Raw genomic sequence first — 22,531 nt, forward strand, 5'->3', positions numbered from 1 at the left:
CTCCGTTGTGAGGAAGCATCATGTTTCCCGTGTGCATCATGTTTCCCGTGTGTATGAACCATTTAATCCCTGAATTGTATAGGGACATGCCCGTCAATACTCTGGGCACTCTTGCATATGACTCTAGCCAATCTCCCCCGCAAAGAGCTATAGCATGCTGTTTTGCACGCTATGCTTTCGAGTACTTCACCCGATAAGAACACATGCCGAAAATTGACTCCATAAGCGAAGGAACTAATGTGTCTCTGTCCTTCCGAACAATACCAAGAATGCGATGTGCTAGGTAATGTGTCGTGCACTATGCGTGAACTTGCTTCGGTCTCGAGGATGCACATGTGTGAGGCTGTCTTACTCTGGTGATTTTCCACTGACCGGTGCCCCTAACAATCCGTGCCCATACACCCCATAGGCACACCTACTTGCATAGCACATCGTACCGTACGCTCTTGTCCGAATGAACCACATTAAATGAACGATGATGACGCACTGCATAATCAGCCAAGAAAAACTGCAACTCTAGAAGTGAATTGAATTTCATGTCTTTGCGAATCTCTGAACTGTCACTGTTAATAACAGACTCGCTTTCAAAGATATATGAGTCATAAATGACTCTATGGATCCTACTAAAGTCCTTAGCATTTGAAACCACCGGGACTTCAACGTCGGCCAGCTTCATCATGCGTAACTCTTCAGCGGTATAACTAAATCGTGCCTCAGTGTTATTAAGGCCCCGTTTGGTTAAGGGGGTAGCACATCTAGCACGGGCTGAAAATGTGCTAGTGAACCAAACGAGAAGAGAAGGCCGAAATGTGCTAGATGGGCTACTTTTGCGTCGATGGGGCCCACACCATACGCGGCCATTGCGTCCCCGGTTAGGGCTACCAACAAGACCCCTTCCCACAGCGCCGCAATCCCCCTCCCCTCACGCCTCCTCCCCACAGCGCCGCATCACCCCTCCCCCGCGCCGCATCGCCCGCGCAGCATCGCCCCTCCCCCGCGCCGCATCGCCGCACATCGCCCCCCAGCGCCGCATCGACATCCACACCATTCCCCTCCTCCCCCGCCGTATCATCCAAGCCGCCACTGAATCGAGGCCCCCTGCCCCGATTTCACTCAGATCTGGGTACTCGCGCTGCAGGTGCGTACCTGGTTCTGAAACCGGCTCTACTATTCGCGTGAGGGCAAGGCTGCCAGGGCAGCGCAGGCACAAGGGAATTTGGCTGCACGTACCCACCGTCAGCTTGCTGCCGGTTCCTCGGCTACAAGGGAATCTAGGCTGAACCATCGCCTACATCGACTTCCGGCCCGATTTCATGGCCGGATCTGAAGAGGTCAATATGTGGGATTTCTTGTCCGTGGGGGACACCCACCATGCCGCCGGCGGGGACTTCGTTTCCTCGACCAACGCCAACTCCACGTACGGGGCAGGGCAAGCGCCGACGCCTCGTCCCATCACCGAACCGCCGCCGCCGGCACCTATCCTCGGCGGGTTCCCTCCGCCGACGCCAGGCGGATACGGCCACCTTCCGCCGCCGCCGGTCTACGCGGGACTCCATTCGGCGCCACATCCAGACACCGGCTTCGACCTCAACGCTTCGAGCTCCGCGGTTGGGGGTAGTCCTGCTTCCATGGGGTACGGTCGACATCAGTACCCGTGGGCGCCACAGGCTGGCTGGGCAGGTTCGTCGCAGCAGTACCCCCCTCCTGTTCTGCCAGGTCGCGGTGCACACGACGAGGGGGCCCTGTGTGGACAAAAAGGCCGTGGCCGTGGACGCTGCGGCCGTGTTCATTGCAGTGGCGCTGCACCGCCGTCGCCAAGTCGAGGTTCCAGCCGTGGGCGCTCCCAAACTCGCAACACGCTTACCATTGGGAGCTCCTCCAACTCCGGCACTGGCGATGACGGGGACAACGACGACGATGGTGATGACAGTGACTCCATGTCAGACAATTATTCCTCGGTAATTACTTTTCCATTCTCCACATATTACTGCTTCCGTGTTTCAATTCAAACTATTGCTGTAGTACCCAGTTTGCTTATTCCAGCATGAGGTAGATACGGTTGCCATGTAATTGGAAGTTGTAGTTCGCAAATATACATATGGTAGTCATCAAATATACATCAAAAAATTGTTTGATAAATTCTGTTATAAATCCTATTTAACATTGTCGTTCCATTTGTGTTCGTTCATAGAGAGGAATCCCTAGGTCGGACGCAAATTGGAACGAATCAAATACGCTCCTTTTCTGCGACCTTTGGATAGAACAATGTATGATAGGCAACTGTCCACATGGTAAAATGAAGACTAAAGGGTACTGCAAAATAATTAGGGAGTACAGGCACAAGACTGGCTTGAACCATGATTTGAAGCAGATGCAAAATGAGTCAAGGAAACTCAAAAGATTTCACTACTTAATTCTTGCATTGGCTAACCAATCGGGGGTTTTAGAACTTCCTGGTGGTGGGTACTCTGTCCTCGACCATGTGTGGAATAGACTGCATAAGGTACTTACATGTTTCCAGTCATTTGTTTTTAAGTGCCATACCTCTGTGACATATTTCTGAGTATAAATTGTTTTCGTTATACTCATTTGGCTGCATTCGCAGAGATGGCCAGACGAGGTCAACAGACTCAAGAGGGGTTTTCCCACATGGACTGCGAAACTATATGACATGTTCAAGGAATGTACAATTGACTGGAGCAAAATGAAAGTGACTGGTGGCTATGGAACCTCAGATAGTGATGGCAGCAGTCCCACAACCACTTCTGGCAGCCGAAAGAGGGCAAGCAGTGGTGGAACTTCCTCAACCGCTGAAAGTCCATCGAAGAAGAACAAACGCCCCAAGGCACCATCCGCAAAGAAGGAAAAATTGAAAGTTAGATCCCTCTTGCAGTCCATGTTTCTTGAAATGAAGAAGCCGGCTGAAGCGGCAAAGCAGGTTCTGGACCAAGCTCATGAGCTGAAGAAGGCCAAGGAAAAGGAGAAAGCTGATGCACTCAAATATTGCTTGGATTTGGCAGTTCAAAGTGGCATCTCAAGAACCAGCGACGAATTCTTTTTCTTGAGCAAGCTGTTTAAATCCGAACATTGGCGAGGAGTGTTTTGCTACTTGCAAACGCCGGATGAGCGTCTTGCGTGGATCTACAAAGCATTTGCTGATCCTACGATGCATGCGGAGTAGCTATTTATGTCGTCCTAAATAATGTTTATGTTCTACTATGTGGACTATCATGTGGGACCATGTGTGCCTAAGAACCTGTTGCACTCATATGTTCTTTTGTGTAATGTTAGCGGTGGCAACTATGTTATGAAGCTTGTAGATGTGACTGAACCTAGTCATCGTCATGTGTGCCTATAAAACTTGTGTTGGGTTTCTGTCATGATGTTTGTTTCATTCCACTGGAAGTTGTGCTTGCTGCATATTGTGCTGTTACTTGCTTAAGTTTAAATGCAATTTGATATCCTATTATGCATGTCTAATTGTGGCTTTTTGTTGACGGTGTAGGCATCAAGTACAGCGGACAATGGAGGGTTGAACGGAGTCGGAGCAAGGACTCACGGTGCGGCAGAGATAGGGAACGAACTTGCACCAGCAAGCAGTAAGCATTGTGAATTGTTGATAGTCAGTCAAGTTTTGATTTCATATATTTTCTGCCAGCATCGCTCCGGATTTCATATGTTTTGTGACAGCATGGCTCCTGATTTCATTTATTTTCTGTGCAAGAGTACCAAATGGCGCAACTGTAACATTCTGATTTCATTTATTTTATGCAAATGCAGCTGCATCAGGGCCTCCTGATTCGGTTTCTGAGGCTCTTGCTGACTTGTTTGGAAGTGACGATGAAGTAATTCCAGTCATGAAGGAACTCTTGGAGGAAAGCGAGAGGACGAGGCAAATCATGCACCAGGCGTTACTACTAGGTATGTACTACTACACGTATTTGAAAAAAAAAACCCCGTCGGGTAGCCAAAGAAAGTGGAATTGAGTGGGTAGAGAAGACATTACACAATGAGACATCTTGCTACAACATGTTTAGGATGAATCCTCCAGTATTTGAGATGCTTCATGATGTATTGGTCCAATCGTATGGGTTACTGTCAACAAGTAGGATGTCATCTAGAGAGGCCTTAGGAATGTTCCTGTGGATGATTGGGCCACCTGAACCTGTTAGGCAAGCTGAGGACAAATTTACACGGTCAATGGAGACGATAAGCCGGAAATTTGAGCATGTGTTAGAGTGTGTTTGCAACCTAGCTAAAGATATCATCCGACCAAGTGACCCTAATTTCAGTACAGTACATCCCACGATAGCAGACCACCAGTATGCTCCTTTCTTCAACAATGCAATTGGAGCAATCGATGGAACACATGTCAAAGTGATCGTGCCCGGCAAGAAGGTTGGACCATATTTCAATAGGAGCAAGGAGAAGAGTCAGAATGTGCTGGCAATATGTGACTTCTACAGGAGGTTCACGTTTGTCGCAGCTGGCATTCCTGGTTCGGCACATGATTGGACTGTGCTACAAGAGGTGATGCAGAGGTACAGTGGCAATTTTCCTCGTCCTCCCCCAGGTATGTGGCCATGGTTTTGCTCGGGTTGTCATTGCTGCGGTAAACTGTTACATATGTTTTGTGAATAATGGAAAAATTTTGTAGGCAAGTTTTACCTAGTGGACTCGGGATACCCGAACCGCTCGGGATATCTAGCACCTTACAAGGGAGTGAGGTACCATCAAGATGACTGGAAACAGGCCCCATGAGCACGAGGTAGAAAAGAAATTTTCAACCAAGCTCATTCCTCCATTCGGTCGGTCATAGAGCGATCTTTTGGTGTGTTAAAGATGAAGTGGCGCATATTATTGGGTCTCCCTCACTATTCTGAACGCAAACAGACACAAATCATTTTGGCTTGTTGTGGGCTTCATAACTTCATTTTAGAGAATGATAGCGATGATGTAGACTTCAATATGGATGAGGCAGAGGTGACATTGCCAGTACCGGATGAAGATGATGCTGATGAAGAGGTGGATGCTACTGCATCGCCACTTGTAGAAGATGAAGACATGAATGCACTGCGTGATGAAATACCAGTAGGGTGCCTCTTGGCATCACGTTTGTGAGCATATATTTGTTCCGTATGTCATGTGTGGGTTTATTTCTTTAATACATCAATAACGGTGCTTGGGCATGTGTAGGCATTTCTTTTATTACCGCAATAAGGTTGTGTTTGCATGACTCTGGGTTGCAATAATTTAGTTGTGCTGCTGCTAGGTAGTGTAATTGAATTCTTATGATTTATTGTCCATGTATAATAATTACTCAAACATATTTTTGACAGGCCAATAAATGTTATATGTGCACTATTTGGGTAGGGAAGCGTGTGTGCATGTAGCAAAATTTTTTGTTTTGTGCTAACTTCTAGCACAAACCAAACGAATTCACGCAGTTGCGCTTGTGGCATGCTACCAATGCTAGGTGTGCTAGCCAATGCTACCTGTGCTACCCACCGAACCAAACAGGGCCTAACAGCCCGACCCATTGCCCCATCCCTATACTCTTCATCACCATTTATTTCCTCATCACTAGCGTTGGATCCATTGCCATCATCATTTTTCTGCTCTGCTTGGGGCATCCTAGCATTACCCTCCGGTTCTTCTTCTCCAGTGCCTTCATTATCATCGTCGTCATCACTACTATTGTATTCATTATATTGTCCTCTGAACCTAGAGAAACAACATCATCCTCTCCAGCACCCATGTCATCCTCCTCCTCGAAGGTACCATTGTCGAAATGATCGGAAGCGACGGCCATATCATAATCCGCAATAAATTCACTAGCACAAGTGAGATTTGGGACATCTTCTACAACGGTTGACTCTTGAGTTATATTCTCAATACGAAATGAAACTTCATCTACTCTCCCAACTAGTTTTTGTGATCTAGATCTATGGGTTATTTCAACAACAACCTCCCAACAAACCACATTTGCACGCACTACTATATCCTAGTACTTCCTCCAATGCATCTCCGATTCCAATGTCAACATAACATAATGTGCTCTAACTTTACCACAATCAAATCTGCCCTCAGAGTTATTTCATCAATGCCACAAAAATGCTTTGAAACAACTCGGTCTAGCAAATCCTTAAACGATGGAGAACTATCGAAAAGTTCTACATCCTCTATCATATTCTCAAACTCTCCATTTTCCTTAACCATACCCTCTGGAAAGAACCGAACTAATTCATCCATGTCTAGGTATATTCAAAGATATAAAAATATAAGACAAAGCCACTATTAATTACAGCAGCAACAAGTAGTCTATAATACTATGTGCCTAAATATATAGACAGAAATGTGCTCATATATCTTATATATAAAAAATCTAAGCTCAACAAATATTTACATCCTACATCTGCTAATGCTTAAGTTGCTAAAGAAAATTTTTAGCTCAACTTATTTCAGCAAGCACCACAAAAATTTCAAGCTACTTAGTGCTTACTACAAGTTTTACGAGCATGCACATGATTAAAGTGGTTGCAGTGTGCAAACAAAATGAAGAACTAGTACTACGGGCACATGTAAAATTTTATAAACAAGTAGTTAATATTGGCATCACAAAGATATTATTTCTCTCTCTACTCAATCCTACAATACCTATTAATCGGTGCATGCACGTGCTACCTCATGTCCAAATCGCGAGCAGATACCTCTAATCATGACTACCCTATCAACTACAACACTATTCCTTAAATCAAAAATCAAACCCTAATCAACATGAACCACAAATATCTATTAATGTGCATGGCTAAACGAAGAAATAATAAGGGGAATACCTTCAAGGAAGCTTGGGGAATGATTCCCCCACTTTACCCCCTCCAAAACGCTGGATTTGGAGGGGAGGGGGGTGGGCGACGCCGGCGGCGGAGCGGTCGGGAGGAAGAGAGGAAAGAAAGGAGGGGAGAAGGGGCTGGCGCGGGCCCATGACATTCGCCTTGTTGCGCTAGCCCGCACGGCGCGACAAGTTTTGTCGCGCCAACACATTTGGTGCGACAGGGCCGAACACGTCAGTGCCCACGTGGCGCAGGTACAGGTCGCTGCGCCAGCACGACGCCACCCGAACTGGTGCGACAGAGACTAATTGTCGCGCCAGTAAGGATGACGCAACCAAACGGACTATCCAGCGGAAATAAACTTACAACCGAATTAAACTTAAAATATTATTTAAAAAATTCAGATAGTGACAGACAAAAAGGAAAACAAACGGCAACACGGGAACAGCGAGAAACGGGGGCTACCTTCCCTGCGACCAGCGAGCGACCCCACCACCCAGGCGCTCGCTCGCCGCCGCTTCCGCTCCTCTCCCTCCTCCCCCATCCCGAGCGCGGCTGGTCGGGTTCCCTCCGGCGCGCGCGGCTGGTCGGGTTCCCTCCGGCGCGCGCGGCGACTCCTCCCGGGTTCCCTCCGGGGTCGCCCCATCCCGCCGGCGACTCCTCGTCTCTCTACCCCGCCTGGAGCCAGAGACCGCGCGCACGCGTGCTCACTCGCGATCTGTTAGGGTTCCCTCCGGCGGGGCCACCACCCATGCCGTCGGCGGCGGCGGCGGCCTCCGCGGCGGCGCTCCTCTTCCTCCCCCTCCTCGCTGCCGCGGGCGAGGGGGCGGTCTGCCCAAGGCCGCCCGCCGCCGCAGCCGTCTTGCGCCACGCGCCCGCCTCTTGCTCGGCGGCGGACGCCCCGGGGCCCCGGCGTCGCCAAGGCGCCGTCGTTGAGGTGAGCTTGGCTTTCTCGTTCCGCCATAACGCTGCCAGAAATTGGCTTTGCCTTCCCGTTGCTTGCGCTGCTGGGTTGCCGTTTGGAGCGCGGGAATTTTACTGCCACTTTGCTTCTATCCGCCTTTGTAACTTCGCTTTTGAAGGAGCGAATTGCATGCTAGCGCCCGATCTAGGCTTCGCCCAAGGTGAATTCGTAACGTGATGCAAAGTTGCAAGTTGTCCTGTCCGTAAGGATGTTTGGTAGTTCAATCTGATGGCAGATTTGGCCGAAATTGTTCATGACAGCGTGCCTGGCTGTTGGATTAATGCCCCCTCCCCCCGATTATTTTAATTTGAGTGGAGACCAGGAACAAGGACCTGTTAATTCAAACACACAATCACTTGGTGTTTCTCCAACTGCTTCCCAGGATGTGATCGATATCTTAGGTGATGATGGTTGTGATATAGGAAGTAACTCGTGGGCAGCAGGGATTCGTTGTAGCTGCTTGGCTGTGTATCATAGATTGTTCTTGTTACCTATGAGTATGCTCGATCATTTAGTGCATGTTGGTTTAGCTAGACTCTCATAGTGCATATGTGCTGGGTTGATTGTTGTAGATATGGTCAGTAGGTCGCAAGTTACTGTTAGCAGTTTAAATGAATAGTGTTTCTTCCATTTCTGTATATTACACGCAAAAGCTAGTCTGAATATGGAATCTCTTCTTCTACAGTGTGCACAAACCATCCTGAGTTTAAGTGCTTGTTTGTTTGTGTCAAACATTTATAATTTCGATTGCTATCTGCTGACGAAAAGTGAAATTAAGTTACACGGTTTGAATTGTCTCAAGGACTCATTTTGAGCATCTGCTGCATAAAGGACTGCATGATAGTGATGATACTTTTCAGTGAGTACCAATATTCGTTGGGTTAGGCATCCATTTTATACCAAGACCTGGCAGCATATCAAAATATTCCTACTTTGATCCTTGTTGGTTCAGAACTTCAGATATATGTGCCGAGTTGATTCTTGATTGGCCAACCTACACTGCTATCAAGCTTCTCAGGCTTTTGGATTTTTTTTCTTAACTCTTGGATGAGTACTCTTCTTGTCTCTTCATGCTCCACTTTTATGCACCAGGGTGATGATGGGGCTCTGCAAAAGGCAATAGCACTTGTGCTGCAGAACAGGGAAGATTTTGTTGCTATTCTTTTTTATGCTTCGTGGTGTCCTTTTTCTAAAATTTTCAGGACAGATTTTCAAAAGCTATCGTCCTTTTTTCCGACTATTGCTCATTTTTCTTTCGAAGAATCTCATATCAAACCCAGGTGCGTCTTTCTAAAAGAAATAAACCTAACATAGGTTTAACTAAATTTTGGCACACAACTCACTTGACATATAAATTGCAGAATATTGTCGAGATACGGAGTTCGTGCCTTCCCGACTCTTTTCCTTGTGAACTCTACAGTGCGTGTGCGTTATCATGGATCTCGGACCATGAATTCCCTCGCTATGTTCTATAAAGATGTTACAGGTATTATTGCTCAGTGTTCTGAATTTTTGAAAGTAAGTGTACACATCTTAAATATACTGTTTTTGACTAAGTTCAACAGAAAGGCTGATTATTTCCTGCTGCACCTTAACCATTCAGATGGTATGTGCTAATTTAGCATATATATTGTCTACAAATGTAGTTGCGGTGGTATTTTAGTAGGATCAGTTTCCTGTTTGAGCCATTCTAGTGTTTATTCATCTTTCCATAATGTTTTCCTATGTCTCATTGTTGTTTTGAAATTATCAAGGTACAAATCTTGTGTCATTGGACGCAATAGCCCTGGAGACAGTGGAGGATATAGTAACTATAATCGATAATGATAACAAGAGCAAAAAGGAGGATTCTCTGTTATTATGGGCAAGATCACCAGACAGGTTACTTCATCAAGATACATGTCTTGCATTGGCTAGCTCTTTTGTCCTCTTGAGGTTGCTTCATTTCCTTATACCCAAGATCAATGCGTGTATGAAGCATGCATGGAGGATGCGACTTTATGAATTGAATAGGTTGTTTCCTGGCTTGTCTTGACTCTTGAGGGAACCAATGTGGACCTTTAAACTTGAACTGATTGTCTAAACAAGGCAGCATACACATAAGCGTTGCATGCAGCAAACCAGATCATGAGAGGGTTGGGGTTCTGTCAATGTCTGCTCATAAGTTAATCAACATTGTTGGCTCATGGATGACTAGTGAAAAAAGGTAGTTCTAGCAGCTCAGTATATTCCCAAGGTCTCATCAGTGGATGTATCATATTCCCTCGGTCTTAACTCTTTTATGTGTCAACTATCTGTGGTCGTTCCTTGGAAATGTCTTTACAAGCTTAAGTGGCATTCTTGGAAACGGTGGCGTGAATGGTGATCATCTATGCCATCGGCCATCTCTGTGCAAATTCAAATGTGCATCTTGGTCTTATTCTGGATAAACAAAAAATACATGTATTCTAAGAAAGATGGTTCTTCTAGGTTAGTCATACATGATCGATATGTCTGTGATTAACAAACTCGAGGGCGTCCGTACTTTTTGTGTATAGTTAGCAATCCCGTTGACCAACTGGTTGTTCTAGTGAAGTTTACTGGATGCAAATGGAATTGATCACATCGACATAAGTTATTTTTTTCTGGCATGTGATTTTTTATTCTTGTCTGAGGCAGCTTCATAACAGATATGTTTTTTTTTTCAACCAGCGCATGTCTCCGTTTTTGTACACTATTCGACCATAAGAAAGGTTGAAGCTTGGATTGGTCAGTTTGAGGAAGAATGTAATTGGATTTTGGTGGGGGTGGGGGGCGCAACTTGCCAACTGAATCATCGTTTTCACTAACCTACATGGTCGAATCTTGTATGCACATGTTCCCCAAGAATAGTCGGGATTGGTGCAGCTTCCCTTCCCCTCGGCCCCTGCTGCTCCTGCTTCATCCCACAAAGCAAGTGCGGCGGCAATAACAATATAGCTTTTTGTCCTCTTTTTGTCCCAAGCGAGTTGGAGTAGGCTAGAGATGAAACCAAAAAGACACAAAGGTCATGGTTCAGGCATGTTGATAGTTAGTCTCCGAGCGCTCCTATCCAAAACTAATTTCTCAGAGATATCTCAATCTTTAAGGTCTCTATTAACCGACTCGTCCCAAGTCAGTTTAGGTCTATCTCTACCCCTCTTTACATTATCAACACGCTTTAGCACTACGCACTGGCGCCTCCGGAGGCCTCCGTTGGATATGTCCAAACCATCTCAACCGATGTTGGGTAAATTTCTCCTCAATTGGTGCCACCCCTACCCTTTCCCGAATAGTTTCGTTCCGGAATCTATCCCTCCTTGTGTGCCCGCAAAACTACCGTAACATCCGCATCTCTGCTACACTCATTTGCTGGACATGTCGTCTTTTTGTAGACCAACATTCAGCATCGTATAACATCGCCGGGCGAATCGTTGTCCTATAGAACTTACCTTTTAGCTTTTGTGACACCTTTCTGTCACAGAGGACACTAGAAGCTTGACGTCATTTCAACCAGCCCGTAATACAAAAATCTGCTGTAGATGGTGAACGTTCCTCCATTGTTAGAGGTCAAGGCTTTCATTCCCAATCGTTAAAGCAAAATCAAAACAATGAGTTTTTAGTGGGAGGGTATCACTTTGGGAGCTGAGAGAAATGTGGAACAAAATCAGACATGATAAATATCAGAATATGATGTTGAGGAGAGGCCCCTGAGTTAACCAAGAAATCCATAAAAAGAAAGTGCTATAATCTGAATTCTTGGAAAATACCATAAACTAAATTACAGGAAAATGCGAGCATTCGTACCGGGTCAAGGACTCGAACTCAGATATGAGCAGGTTCCACCTTAAATAATAGGGAAAATTCCTTCTAAGGCCCTAGAGAAAAGAGCACTTCTTTGTGTGGCCCTCGAAAAATAAAACTTCCTTGTATGGCCTTCACTTTATTCTCTATCCCTTCTATGGCCTTCCCGTCACCTCCCGTTAGAAAATTCCGTTAATATTACACGGAGCCCCGCCGGCTATCTGCTCCACATCCCCCACCCCCTGCGATGCAAGTACTGGCACCGTCAGCTGCACTGCGCCCCGTGGACCTGCTGGAGGCGCCGCCGACGCTGCCGGTGAAGGCAGTGACGCCCTCCACCCGTCCCGCCGCGCACGCCATGGATCCCTCGCGCTGCAGGCCCCCACGTCGTCCGCCGCCCCGCGCCCTATTGACCTGCCGTTGGAGGCGTCGGCACCGCCGCCAGTGAAGGCAACGACGCAAGCGGCCCCGCCACGCCATGAGGGTCCACCCGACCTCGCGGAAGCGCACCATGGCCGTGCAGCGCTGCGCGGCCGCCACGGGCGCGCTCGGCGAGAAGTTGGGCCGCCTGCTGCACATCTTCGCCAAGGTGCTGGAGCTCCCGTTCGTGGCCGACGCGGACGTCTCTGTCGGGGAGGACGCGGCCGCGCTGCGGTTTGTCACCGCCGCCGTCGACGAGTTCTCCCACCCCACCGCACGCGCCATGGATGCCCTGCTCCTTGCCATGCTCGTCGCCGCGGCCGCGACCACCTCCCCCGCCATGTGCTTGTAGACACACCGCGGATGCGCCCGCTCTCCCGTTCCGCGCGCGCCTCGGCGGCATTAGCGAGAAAGAACTCCGCCAGCCTCGCCGCGACGACCCTCACCTCCAGGCCGCTCCCGCCGCCGCCACGCATCACGCGCACCAGTGACGCGGCTGCAGCGGGCGCATCCGCGGCGAGGCCGGCGGCCACCCGCTTCTTATTCGCGTCGTCGATGCCGTCCGAGGCCACGATCGTGGCGAGCAGTCGAGCACCCTCGTGGCCGCCTCCACGCCCTCGACGCTGGCCTCCTCCTCACCTCTCCTCCGGAGCACCGACACGACCGTCTCGACGTCGCGGCCGGCACCCAAAAGCGCGTTCTTTTCGAAGTTGTCGACGTCGTCGTCAGAGAGATACGCCGCCAGCTCACGGAGGGCCAGGGAGGGGTCGGTGCCGGAGGCCGCCACTTGCCGGACGAGGCTGGCGGGGTGGATGTCCGCACCGAGGAAGCCGCCGCGAAGGCTCCTCTAATGGTGGTGGGTGAGCAGGTGGTGGCCGAGGCGGCCCAGTGGGCGATGAGGCTGCGGAGGGTGAGGTTGGGGACGAGGTCGGTGGACGGGAGCGGGAGCATGGTGGCCGGGCAGGTGGTGTTGCCGGAGTCGAGCCAGCGCTGGATATGGAGGCGCGGTCGTAGGTGACGCCGATGCAGAGGCTGACGGGCGAGCACATGACGTCGAGCGAGATGGGGCAGCGGAAGAAGCTGGGGATCTTGACCTCCAGCCCTCCGTGCTGCGGCGGCAGCCTCATGGCCGTCTCCTTCCAGACCATGGGACGTCTCCGTCTAATGTTGACAGAATTGCCTAACGGGAGTTGACGGAAGGCCACGGAAGGCCATAGAAGAGATAGAAAATAAAGTGAAGGCCATACAAGAAAGTTTTATTTTTCCAGGGCCACACAAGGAAGTGCTCTTTTCTCTAGGGCCTTGGAAGGAATTTTCTCTAAATAATAATCTTACCAGCTGAGAGCTGAGCTAAGCTCATGGTTAACAAATTCAAATTCTGCAAGGTTTTAAGCACCACAATCCTCCTAACTGTCTTCTTAACTACTCCATCCGTCCCAAAATTATAATTGTTTTGGCTCTTCTACGTACATCGATTTGACTATGCATTTAGATATGACCTATATTAGGTGCATAAAAAAACTAGAGTAAAATACACCGTGGACACCTAAACTTGCAGCGCTGTGTCAAATAGGTCCTTGAACTTAGAAACCAGACATCTAAGCCCTCGAACTTGCGAACCCATTCACCTCAGGTCCAGCCCGGTTTTGCATGGCTTACATGGCACTGTGCGGCCGGGATTTGCTACAGTGACCCAGGATTTGCTACAGTAACCGTGGTTTTGTTTTTCACTTTTCTAATTTATTTCGGCTGAATCTTCAAAAAATCATAACCCTTGGATACGACATCGGATGAAGATGATTTTTATATGAAAATTATAGCCCTCGACGAGATCTACAACTTTCTAATTTTGAAATTTTTCATTTGACGATGTTAAGGTACTCAAAAAAATTATATAAAATTACAGCACCATAATAATTGCGTACTTTTACTTGTCGCATTAGAAAATTAATATATTTTTTGTTTGTTGTCAAATGAAGACACTTTGTATACCAAAATTTTAACACTTTTAATGATCTAGATTCTTGTAGTTTTGAGTTTTTACATTTGAAATTGTTAAGATATCGATAAAATAGTATAAAGCAGCATATTAAGTACGCGAAAGACGTTGAGACTTTATACTGTTTTATACGGTTAGAAAAGGAAAAACAAAACCCCGGCTGCACAGTGACATGCAAACCATGCAAAACCGGGCTGGACCTAGGGTGAACGGGTTCGCAAGTTCGAGGGGCTAAATGTCTGGTTTCTAAGTTCATGGACCTATTTGACACAGCGCTGCAAGTTCAGGTGCTCACGGTGTATTTTACTCAAAAAACTATGTATCCATAGAAGTCAAAATGAATTATAGTTTGAAACGGAGCGATTTGACTATGCATTTAGATATGACGTATATTAGGTGCATAAAAAAACTATGTATCCGTAGAAGTCAAAATGAATTATAGTTCGAAACAGAGCGAGTAGTTATCTACAATATGTCTAAACATTATCCTGAATAATTTGTTTAGCCATCAATATTTGGTCATTGATCTTAATAGAGGCAATGTGTTTCCTGGTTAGGGATATAAGTTTCAATTGTTTTGGATCACATTGAGTAGACCCGAAATTTGGTAAAATAAGCCACAATGGCATGACATATAATTTATTTAGGGTAGAGCACAAATTAAAACAATTTGCCACACTACTAGCTGACGGGAAAAAAAACATCATTGCTTCCCTACTTGCATCCCATGTTTGAGAACTAGAGATCAAACATGTCAATTCTGTGCAGCACTTGAGAACTTGAGATCAAACAAAACCAAGCAGCACATACGTAGACCCATCGGCCCGGAACCGGAAGCCTTTTCTTTCTCTCTCTTGTGTAACTAGGCCGCTAGGCTCCTCGTAGGATGGCTTGCAAGGGAAGCGGGCTCTCCACAAAGACATCGGCGGTCACGCCGCTCAGCTGCTGCTTCCGCCGTCGCCTGCCCTTGTGCTCGTACACCACCTCCTCCGCGGCCGCTGCTCCGCCGCCGCCGGTACCATCCATGTAGTAGCAGAGCGAGCCGTCCGCGCGCTTCATCAGGACCCTGCCCCCGCGCCGGAGCAGCGGCCGCGGGACGCACCGCGCGGCAACGTCGAGGCCGACCCTGCACACCTGAAACCACGCTTTGCCGCCGCCGTCGGCGTCGTCGCCGCGCACGTACATGTCCATGGCCGCTCCGGTGGCGCCGCGGCGGGCCTCCGCGCCGCTGGGCACCAGCGAGAGGCAGAGCCGGCCGTCCAGCTCGGACAGCGACGCGACCGCTCCACCACCAGCTTCGGTCGCCGCCGCCGGGAGGTCGATCTCTCCAACATCGTGCGTGCTGAGGTCGAAGCTGACGACCATGGCGACGCCGGCCACGCACCAGGCGAGGTAGTACACCACGCCGGCGACGTGCACGCCGCGGTCGGCGGGGCAGTAGTTCACGTGCCAGAGGCCCACCATCTTCCACTCCGGGGCGAAGCACCCCGTCGAGTCCCAGCTTTCCCGACCCAGGGGGAGCACCTCGCACGTCACCAGCGGCCGCCTGGAACTCGGCAGCCGGACGTCGAGGCGCACGACCTTGTACTCGCCGGTGCCGGCGCAGCGGCCGAGGCAATACCAGGGGAGGTGATCGGCGGCGTGCGTCCACGTGGTGCGCGGGCCGTGCCGGAAGAAGTGGCCGAGGCCGAGGCTCTCGCCGGTGGCCGGGTTGAGGAGCTCGGCGTCGCGCTGGCCGCTGCGGAGGCATGCCAGGGCGCCGCAGCAGTTCTGCACGGTGAACCCGTGCCTCGGCTTCCCGCGGCGCGGGCGCAGCGCCGCCAGCCGCGCCGCCCCGGCCTCGTCGACCACTGTGACGGGGCACGGCGCGTCCCCGTCGTACAGGAGGACGCTGCGGACGGGAGCGGCGACGGCGAGGTGGTTCCGCGCGTAGGAGTCGTCGGCGATCATGGAGTGCCAACTCTTGCAGACGACCTTGAACCTCGTCGCCGATGAAGGTGGCACGCGGGCCAAGATGTTGCGGATCGGGAGGTCCGGGATCCACAAGGCGGCGGCGTCAGGCTCGTCCCCGGCGTCGTCCACCGGCAGCATGGGCTCGTCTTCGCAAGGGGCGGCGACATTGTCGTCGATTTGGTCCCCTTCGTTGTCCACCGGCATCATGAGCTCTTCTTCGCAACGGCTGGTTTCGTCACCGTTGTCCACCGGCAGCATGGACTCATCTACACAAGGGGTGGTGCCATTGCCGTCATGGAAGGAGGTGGAGGTTGAAGCCATGGCGACACGCTAGGGTTTCCACACGGCGGCTTATGTTCGTTCGAAGGAACTCGTAACTGCGGGCGCATTTGATCACCTCCTCCTCTGAGGTCGTTTTTTTTTTGATGGTAGGTCGGTTTTTGTTGGGGGCAGCAAACAGGGCCATAGAGTTCCCTTCTAGCTTCGAACCGTGAAAACGGAACCGACATGGATGGCTCTTGATTAAAACAGCGCAAATAGTGATCTATTGCGAGATCAAATCATAATCATCGACAAGCTTTTGCACGGAAAGGATTAGGTTTGGTTACTAGCTAAATAGACTACCAATTTGAAAAAAAAAGACTATCAAGTTGCAGTTTATAGAAGTTCAACTTTTATCAGGGTCTAAAGACCAAGATTTGACCTATTTATATTAATTTGTATTCATATCTAGAAAGAACATTGAAGATGTAGTATGTACAGAAACAAAATTTCGGCACAATTAATCACATATATTTGCCAGTTAAGGTGAATAGTACCAAATAATAAAAAGTTATCAATAGACTGCAATCCCGCATTGAAAAAGGTCAGGCCTTCCAAAAGATGTGCAGCAAAAGTAACACAAATGAAAACTTGTAATGAAGTAACACAGGTATCATTGAGATTTCCACAGTATATTGTGTAGCATGCAGAAACTTCATGGTCACAGAATGAACAATATCTACACTGCTTCACAAACAAAATTTCCTTATTGATGCTTTTTGAAAAAAAATTCCTTATTGAACAAGTGATTGCAGCATTACATTCCATCTTTACTGCTGGGCCTCCGGCTCTTTCTTCTCCAGGAACCTGCAAATTTCAAGTTTCGGCATTAAAGCTTTTTCTGCGCTAGCTTCATTGTTATCACTGCATTACGTAGGAAGAAGGACAAAAATTGTTGTTGAAGGAAACAGCAATCATGGCCGACTTTTGGTACTGATTACTATAGTGAAGGAACAAATTCACTGCACAAGACTTACCCCTGAGCTCTAGCCCAACGAGATAACTGATACAGCTGAACGCTTTCATTAGAAGCATGGCATGCCAGAAGCAAGTAATTTCGCGGTTGTACCATCCATGCAAACCTCATAAAGAGTCCAGAATACACACACATTACTGCATAAAAACATAAGCATCAATGATGGTTCAACACTTTGATGTGACCTATCGATAGAAACTGTGAAACCAAATGACCAATTGTTACACATACCTGCTGTCATATTGCCCGATATCATTTCAGGAGGCTTGTTCATGTCAACCAAACCCTGGAAGTCAAAAAAAAAATCAAGAGTTTGAATTACAAGGTACAGTTTATCTGGCAGAAAAAAACATAAGTTCAAAATGAAGGTGCAACTTGAGAGGTAGTGGCAGCTAAATGCAAAACTTAAATATACAATGTGCATATAATACATTGTTTATACATTTCTGAAAGAAATTTAACCAGAAACGTAATGATTTTTGCAGGTCGAGGTAAATTACACAAAGTTTGAATTGAAAGAACCTGCTGTTAGATCATCAGTCAGTCCAAAAAAAATAAGGTCCAACTTTAGTTACATAGCATCCATGAAAAAACAACTTGATGATAGATTGGAGCAAGGGTTTTAAAGTTGGGTATTCCCAATCCAAAATACAAAAAAGTTCGTAATATTGATAACTCATACATAGTATCAAGCTTTTCAGTTGTACTCCATAATCAGGAACATTCTCCGATCATGCAATTAGGAGGAGAAGAACCTGTCTAGTCAAGTCTAATGCTGATATGTATAAATGGGAATTGTCCATCACCAAATTAAAGTCACAAGCCTAAGCATATAAGCTAATATTCCAGTATTCAAACTACAAAGAATATCTAAATGGCTGCTCTCTACTGTCCAAAATAGGCCCCTGGCTTGGTCAAATAAATTGTTATAACTAATTTCAGAGTGATTATAATATAAAGATATTAATTTGGATCGATCCACATCTCTACATGATGTCAAAGCATCACCTACTTGAAGGCTCAAGCATCCCCTTGTGTAGGTCTGAGATGGTTGTGGCATGTTGCCGAGGTTTCTATACCGTCGTGCTGCACCAAGCTTCTGCCGCTAGCCATGCATGGCGCATCGCCCTTGTCTACTTGGCTGGTTCTTCAGCTTTGTTGCCTCTCCCCTTACCACCACGCTGCCCGAGCTCATTTTAGAAAACCAGGACCGGAGACGAGCAAGACCAATCAGATCAAGAGGGCCAGAGAGAGGACTGGTAGTTGGACTGGTATCAGGTGAGAGAGGAGTGGACCAGTGTGAGCGCACATGTCGTGTTGGGCTGATTTCTAACTCAGAAAGCAGGAAATTTAGACCACATAACCTATATATATGTACATATTTTGATATATACTTGATTGTTTGGAAGAAAAAAAAAGTTGGGTATTCCTCGGAATACCCATGCATCAACATGGCTCCGCCCATGGATCATTACTAAAAATCTCAGAATAATAGCTGGCTTTGCAATTTTATGCCAGGCTTGCCACTTGCCAGCTACACACCCCCACTCCTCCCGAGAGACATCTAATTTACAGCAATCGTTCAGAAGTTCAGATAGAGATCAGGCAATACAAAAGTATCAATGCACAAAAGCAAGATCTTTCATTAGAACATTGACAGCCGGCACAGATTCCATTATACAACTGGATGCAAATTAACTTCCTTGCAGATTTAGCTCCATAAATCTTTTTAAGGAAATCCAAAGATTCCTTAGTGAAGATGTAATAACACTCAAGCGTAGATATATTGCAAAAGGTTGTTGATCCAATCAGTCAAATCAGTTTCTAATCTTTTTTTATCAAAACCCAGTCCAATTATTCAAATCAGTTTCAATTTGTTTTATCAAAACCCAGCAGCAGTCTGACCCAAATGATCTTACTTTGGAAAAGGTTCATCAATATACATGAATACTGAAATTTGCAATTAATTTCCCCCAAAACAAAATCCCTGTGGGGGGCACCTGGAAACTCTCCCTCAAGCATTAACTCCAAGTCTGCAATACTAACTCTAGCTCGCTGCACCTGTGTTTCTCACCAGGCATGAATCACACAGGTGAGAAATGAGGAAACAAGTAACATTTTTACAGTTTAAACAGATACAGCAGGGATTTGTCCTTTTTTTTTCCCACAGGAGAGCAGGCATTTGTCCTTGCTTCTGAAGTAACAATTTACCTGTGCCTAGTACTCTAGCTAACTAGCCCAAGCAAGAACCTTCTGCTTTAGAATCCAGACTTCCTGAATGAAATTACCGACCAGATGTTCTTCACACAAACATTTTCCAACCCGAATTCTGTCAAGAGCACCATGTTCGACTACAGACACCACTCCCATCAATATCACGTATAGCCGCGTTGTCACAATCGACCAAATCACACATATTTTTATATGGGGGCAAAACAAAGCTTGCTGCAGCAGGCGCGTACCGCGATGACGAAGCCCCAGTTGGCGACGGGGCCCCAGAAGTGGCTGGTCTTGGGGCCGACGGGGCTGTTCAGGAACGACTTGAGCGCCGTCGCCATGGCGAAATCCGATACCCGCGGCAACTGAAATCACCTGCCCGTGCCCACATACAGAATCACCGCATCGAATTCGAGAAAACCAGACAGAAATCAGTGGAGGCGATCTCGACAGGACGGGGAGGTGTTCCGCGAGTGTCCACCAGCCAGGGGAGGGAGGCAGGGATACCTGGCGCAGCTTTCGTCAACGGCGGCGGCGGGCGAGGCCGACGAGTCGACGAGCGAGGGCGAGGAATTGGGTGGAGAACGGGGGAATGCCAAGGATTTAGTGGAGGCGACGAGTGGCTGGAGAATGGGGAGTATTGGGTATTCAGTATTCTGGATGTGTGGGGCCCCGACGCTATCATCCCAGGGCATCCTACGGTCCAGGAGATTCTTCTTAGACAAATTTTAATTCTATAAAAAAGTTTGAATTGAATTCCAGAGGACTCTTGAACTTTTCTTCTAAGCAAGCACATACAGAGGAAAGAATCAAGATGCTTTTCTGGATAGTGATCGAGCTACGAGAATTCAAAATTCTGAAAATGGCGTGAGTTAGGATTATGCGTGGTGGAACAAGTGAACAGCATGGATGAAAGTTTGTAAATAAGGGAATATATTAGGTGCAAATCAATTTTTTTGTGCAAAACGTGCAAACTTCAATCTGGACCACTAAATCAACTTTTAACGATATGTTCCCTGTAAATAAACCTACAAACATGTATAACAAACAGGGTTTTCCACGTCACATTGTTACATTGTTCAGTCCGTGGTAGTAGTACACAAATTGTATGATCGAAGCATGGTCAAGCTCCGGAGCGTTTCCTCGGTGTTACAAAGCGGCTATAGGTTTAGTGCCATCTTCTTTACTCTGGGCCTCCGGCTCTTTCTTCTTCCCCAGCAACCTGCAAGAATCCAAATTCTGAGAACTGAGATAAGCTTATATTTCCCGTTTCAACTTCCAGTACTTTTTTTTCAACATAATCAACTTCCAGTACTAGTATGCTATGAACTACGAAAAGCAAAGTTTTCTTATTGAAATGCTAATGGAATATGTGGCAAATGATGTTGGGTGAACTTTAACGAAGTTGTGACTAGTAGGACAGATAGATGTGGCAAATGATGCTCGGTAAACTTTAACGAAGTTATCACTGGTAGGACAGAGAAATTCAGTGCAGATGCCTCTTACCCATGAGCCCTGGCCCAGCGAGACAGCTGGTAGAGCTGGACGCATTCGTTGCAGCTGTGGGTTACCATGAGGAAGTAGTTCCGGGGCCGCACCATCCATGCGAACCTGACGAAGAGAGCAGAGTACACGCACAACACTGCAGAAAGAACAGAGGCATTAGCAATGGTCGGAAGCGTCGAAATCGCAGCTGTCACCAAAGTGTTTCGCCTTAGCCTACCTCCCGTCATATTGCCGGATATCATCTCAGGAGGCTTCTTGGTGTCCGCCACACTCTGTAAAACAAAACGAAAAGTTCAGAGGGCTCTGTCAGCTGCGGTGCTGCAGTTTACACCCAATTTGTAGTAGTGTGAAGAAGGTACAAGAACTAGTATAGCTTTACATGACAAAAAGCTCAGTTGCAATATGTGTTATGATGGATGACACTTATTTCAGAATTCAGATCTGATGTAGAACTAGTACAGTACTATGAGAAAACAATGGGCAATTCTTGTGTATTTCCAAGAGATGATTTAGGGCCCGTTTAGTTTGCAAAAAAATTTGGGCAAATGGACGGAGGATGGCCTGATCACCCCCAAAATCGATCGGCCGGCACGACTCAAATTCATATCCGGGGAACAACAGCCGTTCAAACTCGATCAAACTGCTTGATTCAAAATAGTCCAGCAGCGCGACTCTGACGGCCGGACTGGCCCACCAAATAAAGCGGACTCGGTCAGTCTGTCAATTCAGACACACCCAAGTCAAAGTCAAACAATCCATCAGACGTGTTGTGTTACTGCTCGTGCTTGGAGGAGAAGCGACTCTTGCTTCGAGCTCGAGATCTCCTCGGCGGCTCGACGCGACGGAGATCGCCGCGCCGGCTACGCAAATGGAACCGCGCGCGGAGGGACCAGTGATGGTGATGCGTACCGCGAGGATGATGCCCCAGTTGGAGACGGGGCCCCAGAAGTGGGTGGTCTTTGGGCCCACGGGGCTGTTCAGGAACGCCTTAAACGCCGCCGACATGGCGGGGAGGTCGGCCGGCGAGCCGGCGACGATGGAGATGGCGTCCGGGGCTGCCCGGCCGGGGAGGGAGGCTGGCCGAGTACGATCCTGCGGAGTTGTTGGAGTGAGAGGAGAGGAGAGTGATGGATGGGATGATGGCAACCGTCGACCCATACTACTACTTATCGTGCCGTCCGGCGGCTTTGGAAGCAATAAGTTAGCATACGGTCAGCATCGTGCTGACTATGCTGGATTACGAGTGATCATTACAAAATGAAAAAAACAGTTGCAATTTAGACCATGTTATGCTACTCGGGCTGCTGCCAGATGATAGGAGAATCCTATTCCCGGATCAAGAGTATCAACGAATTAGAGAAATGCAAAGTTACGTCTTTGGAAGACCATAACTAGGCAACAAAAGAAATGCACTCGTCAAGTGTTGTTCGTTAGTAAAAAAAAGAATATCAACAATCCTCCCGGCTCCCGTAGAGAAAGAAGGTGGAACACTCTAAGCAAGGATCGTGTGATAATTTGCGCTGTTTGGATTGTGTGGGAGG

The 22,531-nt window shown here is 47.8% G+C and overlaps 4 protein-coding genes and 1 pseudogene across 8 annotated transcripts; 2 read left to right on the forward strand and 3 right to left on the reverse strand.

Annotated features, from left to right (window-relative positions):
- The first annotated feature begins 969 nt into the window (after positions 1-969).
- On the forward strand, positions 970-4,018 carry LOC120680243 (wiskott-Aldrich syndrome protein-like). Of its 4 annotated transcripts, XM_039961850.1 has the most exons (4): positions 970-1,736; positions 1,887-1,958; positions 2,192-2,503; positions 2,606-3,497. In XM_039961850.1, the coding sequence occupies exons 1-4, from the start codon at positions 1,314-1,316 to the stop codon at positions 3,179-3,181; spliced, it is 1,383 nt and encodes a 460-aa protein (XP_039817784.1). In that variant the 5' UTR covers positions 970-1,313; the 3' UTR covers positions 3,182-3,497. The 4 variants fall into 4 exon arrangements, with proteins under 4 accessions (XP_039817784.1, XP_039817786.1, XP_039817783.1 ...); XM_039961852.1 differs by lacking the exons at positions 2,192-2,503; positions 2,606-3,497 and adding exons at positions 3,506-3,599; positions 3,781-4,018 and having other exon boundaries at positions 970-1,958; XM_039961849.1 differs by having other exon boundaries at positions 970-1,958.
- Positions 4,019-4,200: 182 nt separating this feature from the next.
- Positions 4,201-10,432, forward strand: LOC120678109. Its single transcript, XM_039959269.1, has 6 exons — positions 4,201-4,573; positions 4,940-5,117; positions 7,248-7,770; positions 8,890-9,077; positions 9,159-9,283; positions 9,552-10,432. Exons 1-6 carry the CDS (start codon positions 4,201-4,203, stop codon positions 9,830-9,832), a joined length of 1,668 nt encoding a protein of 555 aa, XP_039815203.1. The 3' UTR covers positions 9,833-10,432.
- A 1,945-nt stretch (positions 10,433-12,377) lies between these two features.
- LOC120678110 lies at positions 12,378-13,166 on the reverse strand (annotated as a pseudogene).
- A 3,643-nt stretch (positions 13,167-16,809) lies between these two features.
- On the reverse strand, positions 16,810-20,157 carry LOC120678388 (mitochondrial pyruvate carrier 1-like). 2 transcript variants are annotated; one of them, XM_039959555.1, is made up of 5 exons: positions 19,992-20,157; positions 19,730-19,859; positions 17,499-17,553; positions 17,269-17,404; positions 16,810-17,098 (listed from the first exon to the last, which is right to left on the reverse strand). In XM_039959555.1, exons 2-5 carry the CDS (start codon positions 19,823-19,825, stop codon positions 17,062-17,064), a joined length of 324 nt encoding a protein of 107 aa, XP_039815489.1. In that variant the 5' UTR covers positions 19,826-19,859; positions 19,992-20,157; the 3' UTR covers positions 16,810-17,061. The 2 variants fall into 2 exon arrangements, with proteins under 2 accessions (XP_039815489.1, XP_039815490.1); XM_039959556.1 differs by lacking the exon at positions 16,810-17,098 and having other exon boundaries at positions 17,265-17,404.
- A 237-nt stretch (positions 20,158-20,394) lies between these two features.
- LOC120678387 (mitochondrial pyruvate carrier 1-like) lies at positions 20,395-22,166 on the reverse strand. Its single transcript, XM_039959554.1, has 4 exons — positions 21,900-22,166; positions 21,208-21,262; positions 20,991-21,126; positions 20,395-20,706 (listed from the first exon to the last, which is right to left on the reverse strand). Exons 1-4 carry the CDS (start codon positions 22,146-22,148, stop codon positions 20,634-20,636), a joined length of 513 nt encoding a protein of 170 aa, XP_039815488.1. The 5' UTR covers positions 22,149-22,166; the 3' UTR covers positions 20,395-20,633.
- Positions 22,167-22,531: the final 365 nt, after the last annotated feature.

Source organism: Panicum virgatum, chromosome 6N (assembly GCF_016808335.1).
Source record: "Panicum virgatum strain AP13 chromosome 6N, P.virgatum_v5, whole genome shotgun sequence".
Taxonomy (NCBI): domain Eukaryota; kingdom Viridiplantae; phylum Streptophyta; class Magnoliopsida; order Poales; family Poaceae; genus Panicum; species Panicum virgatum.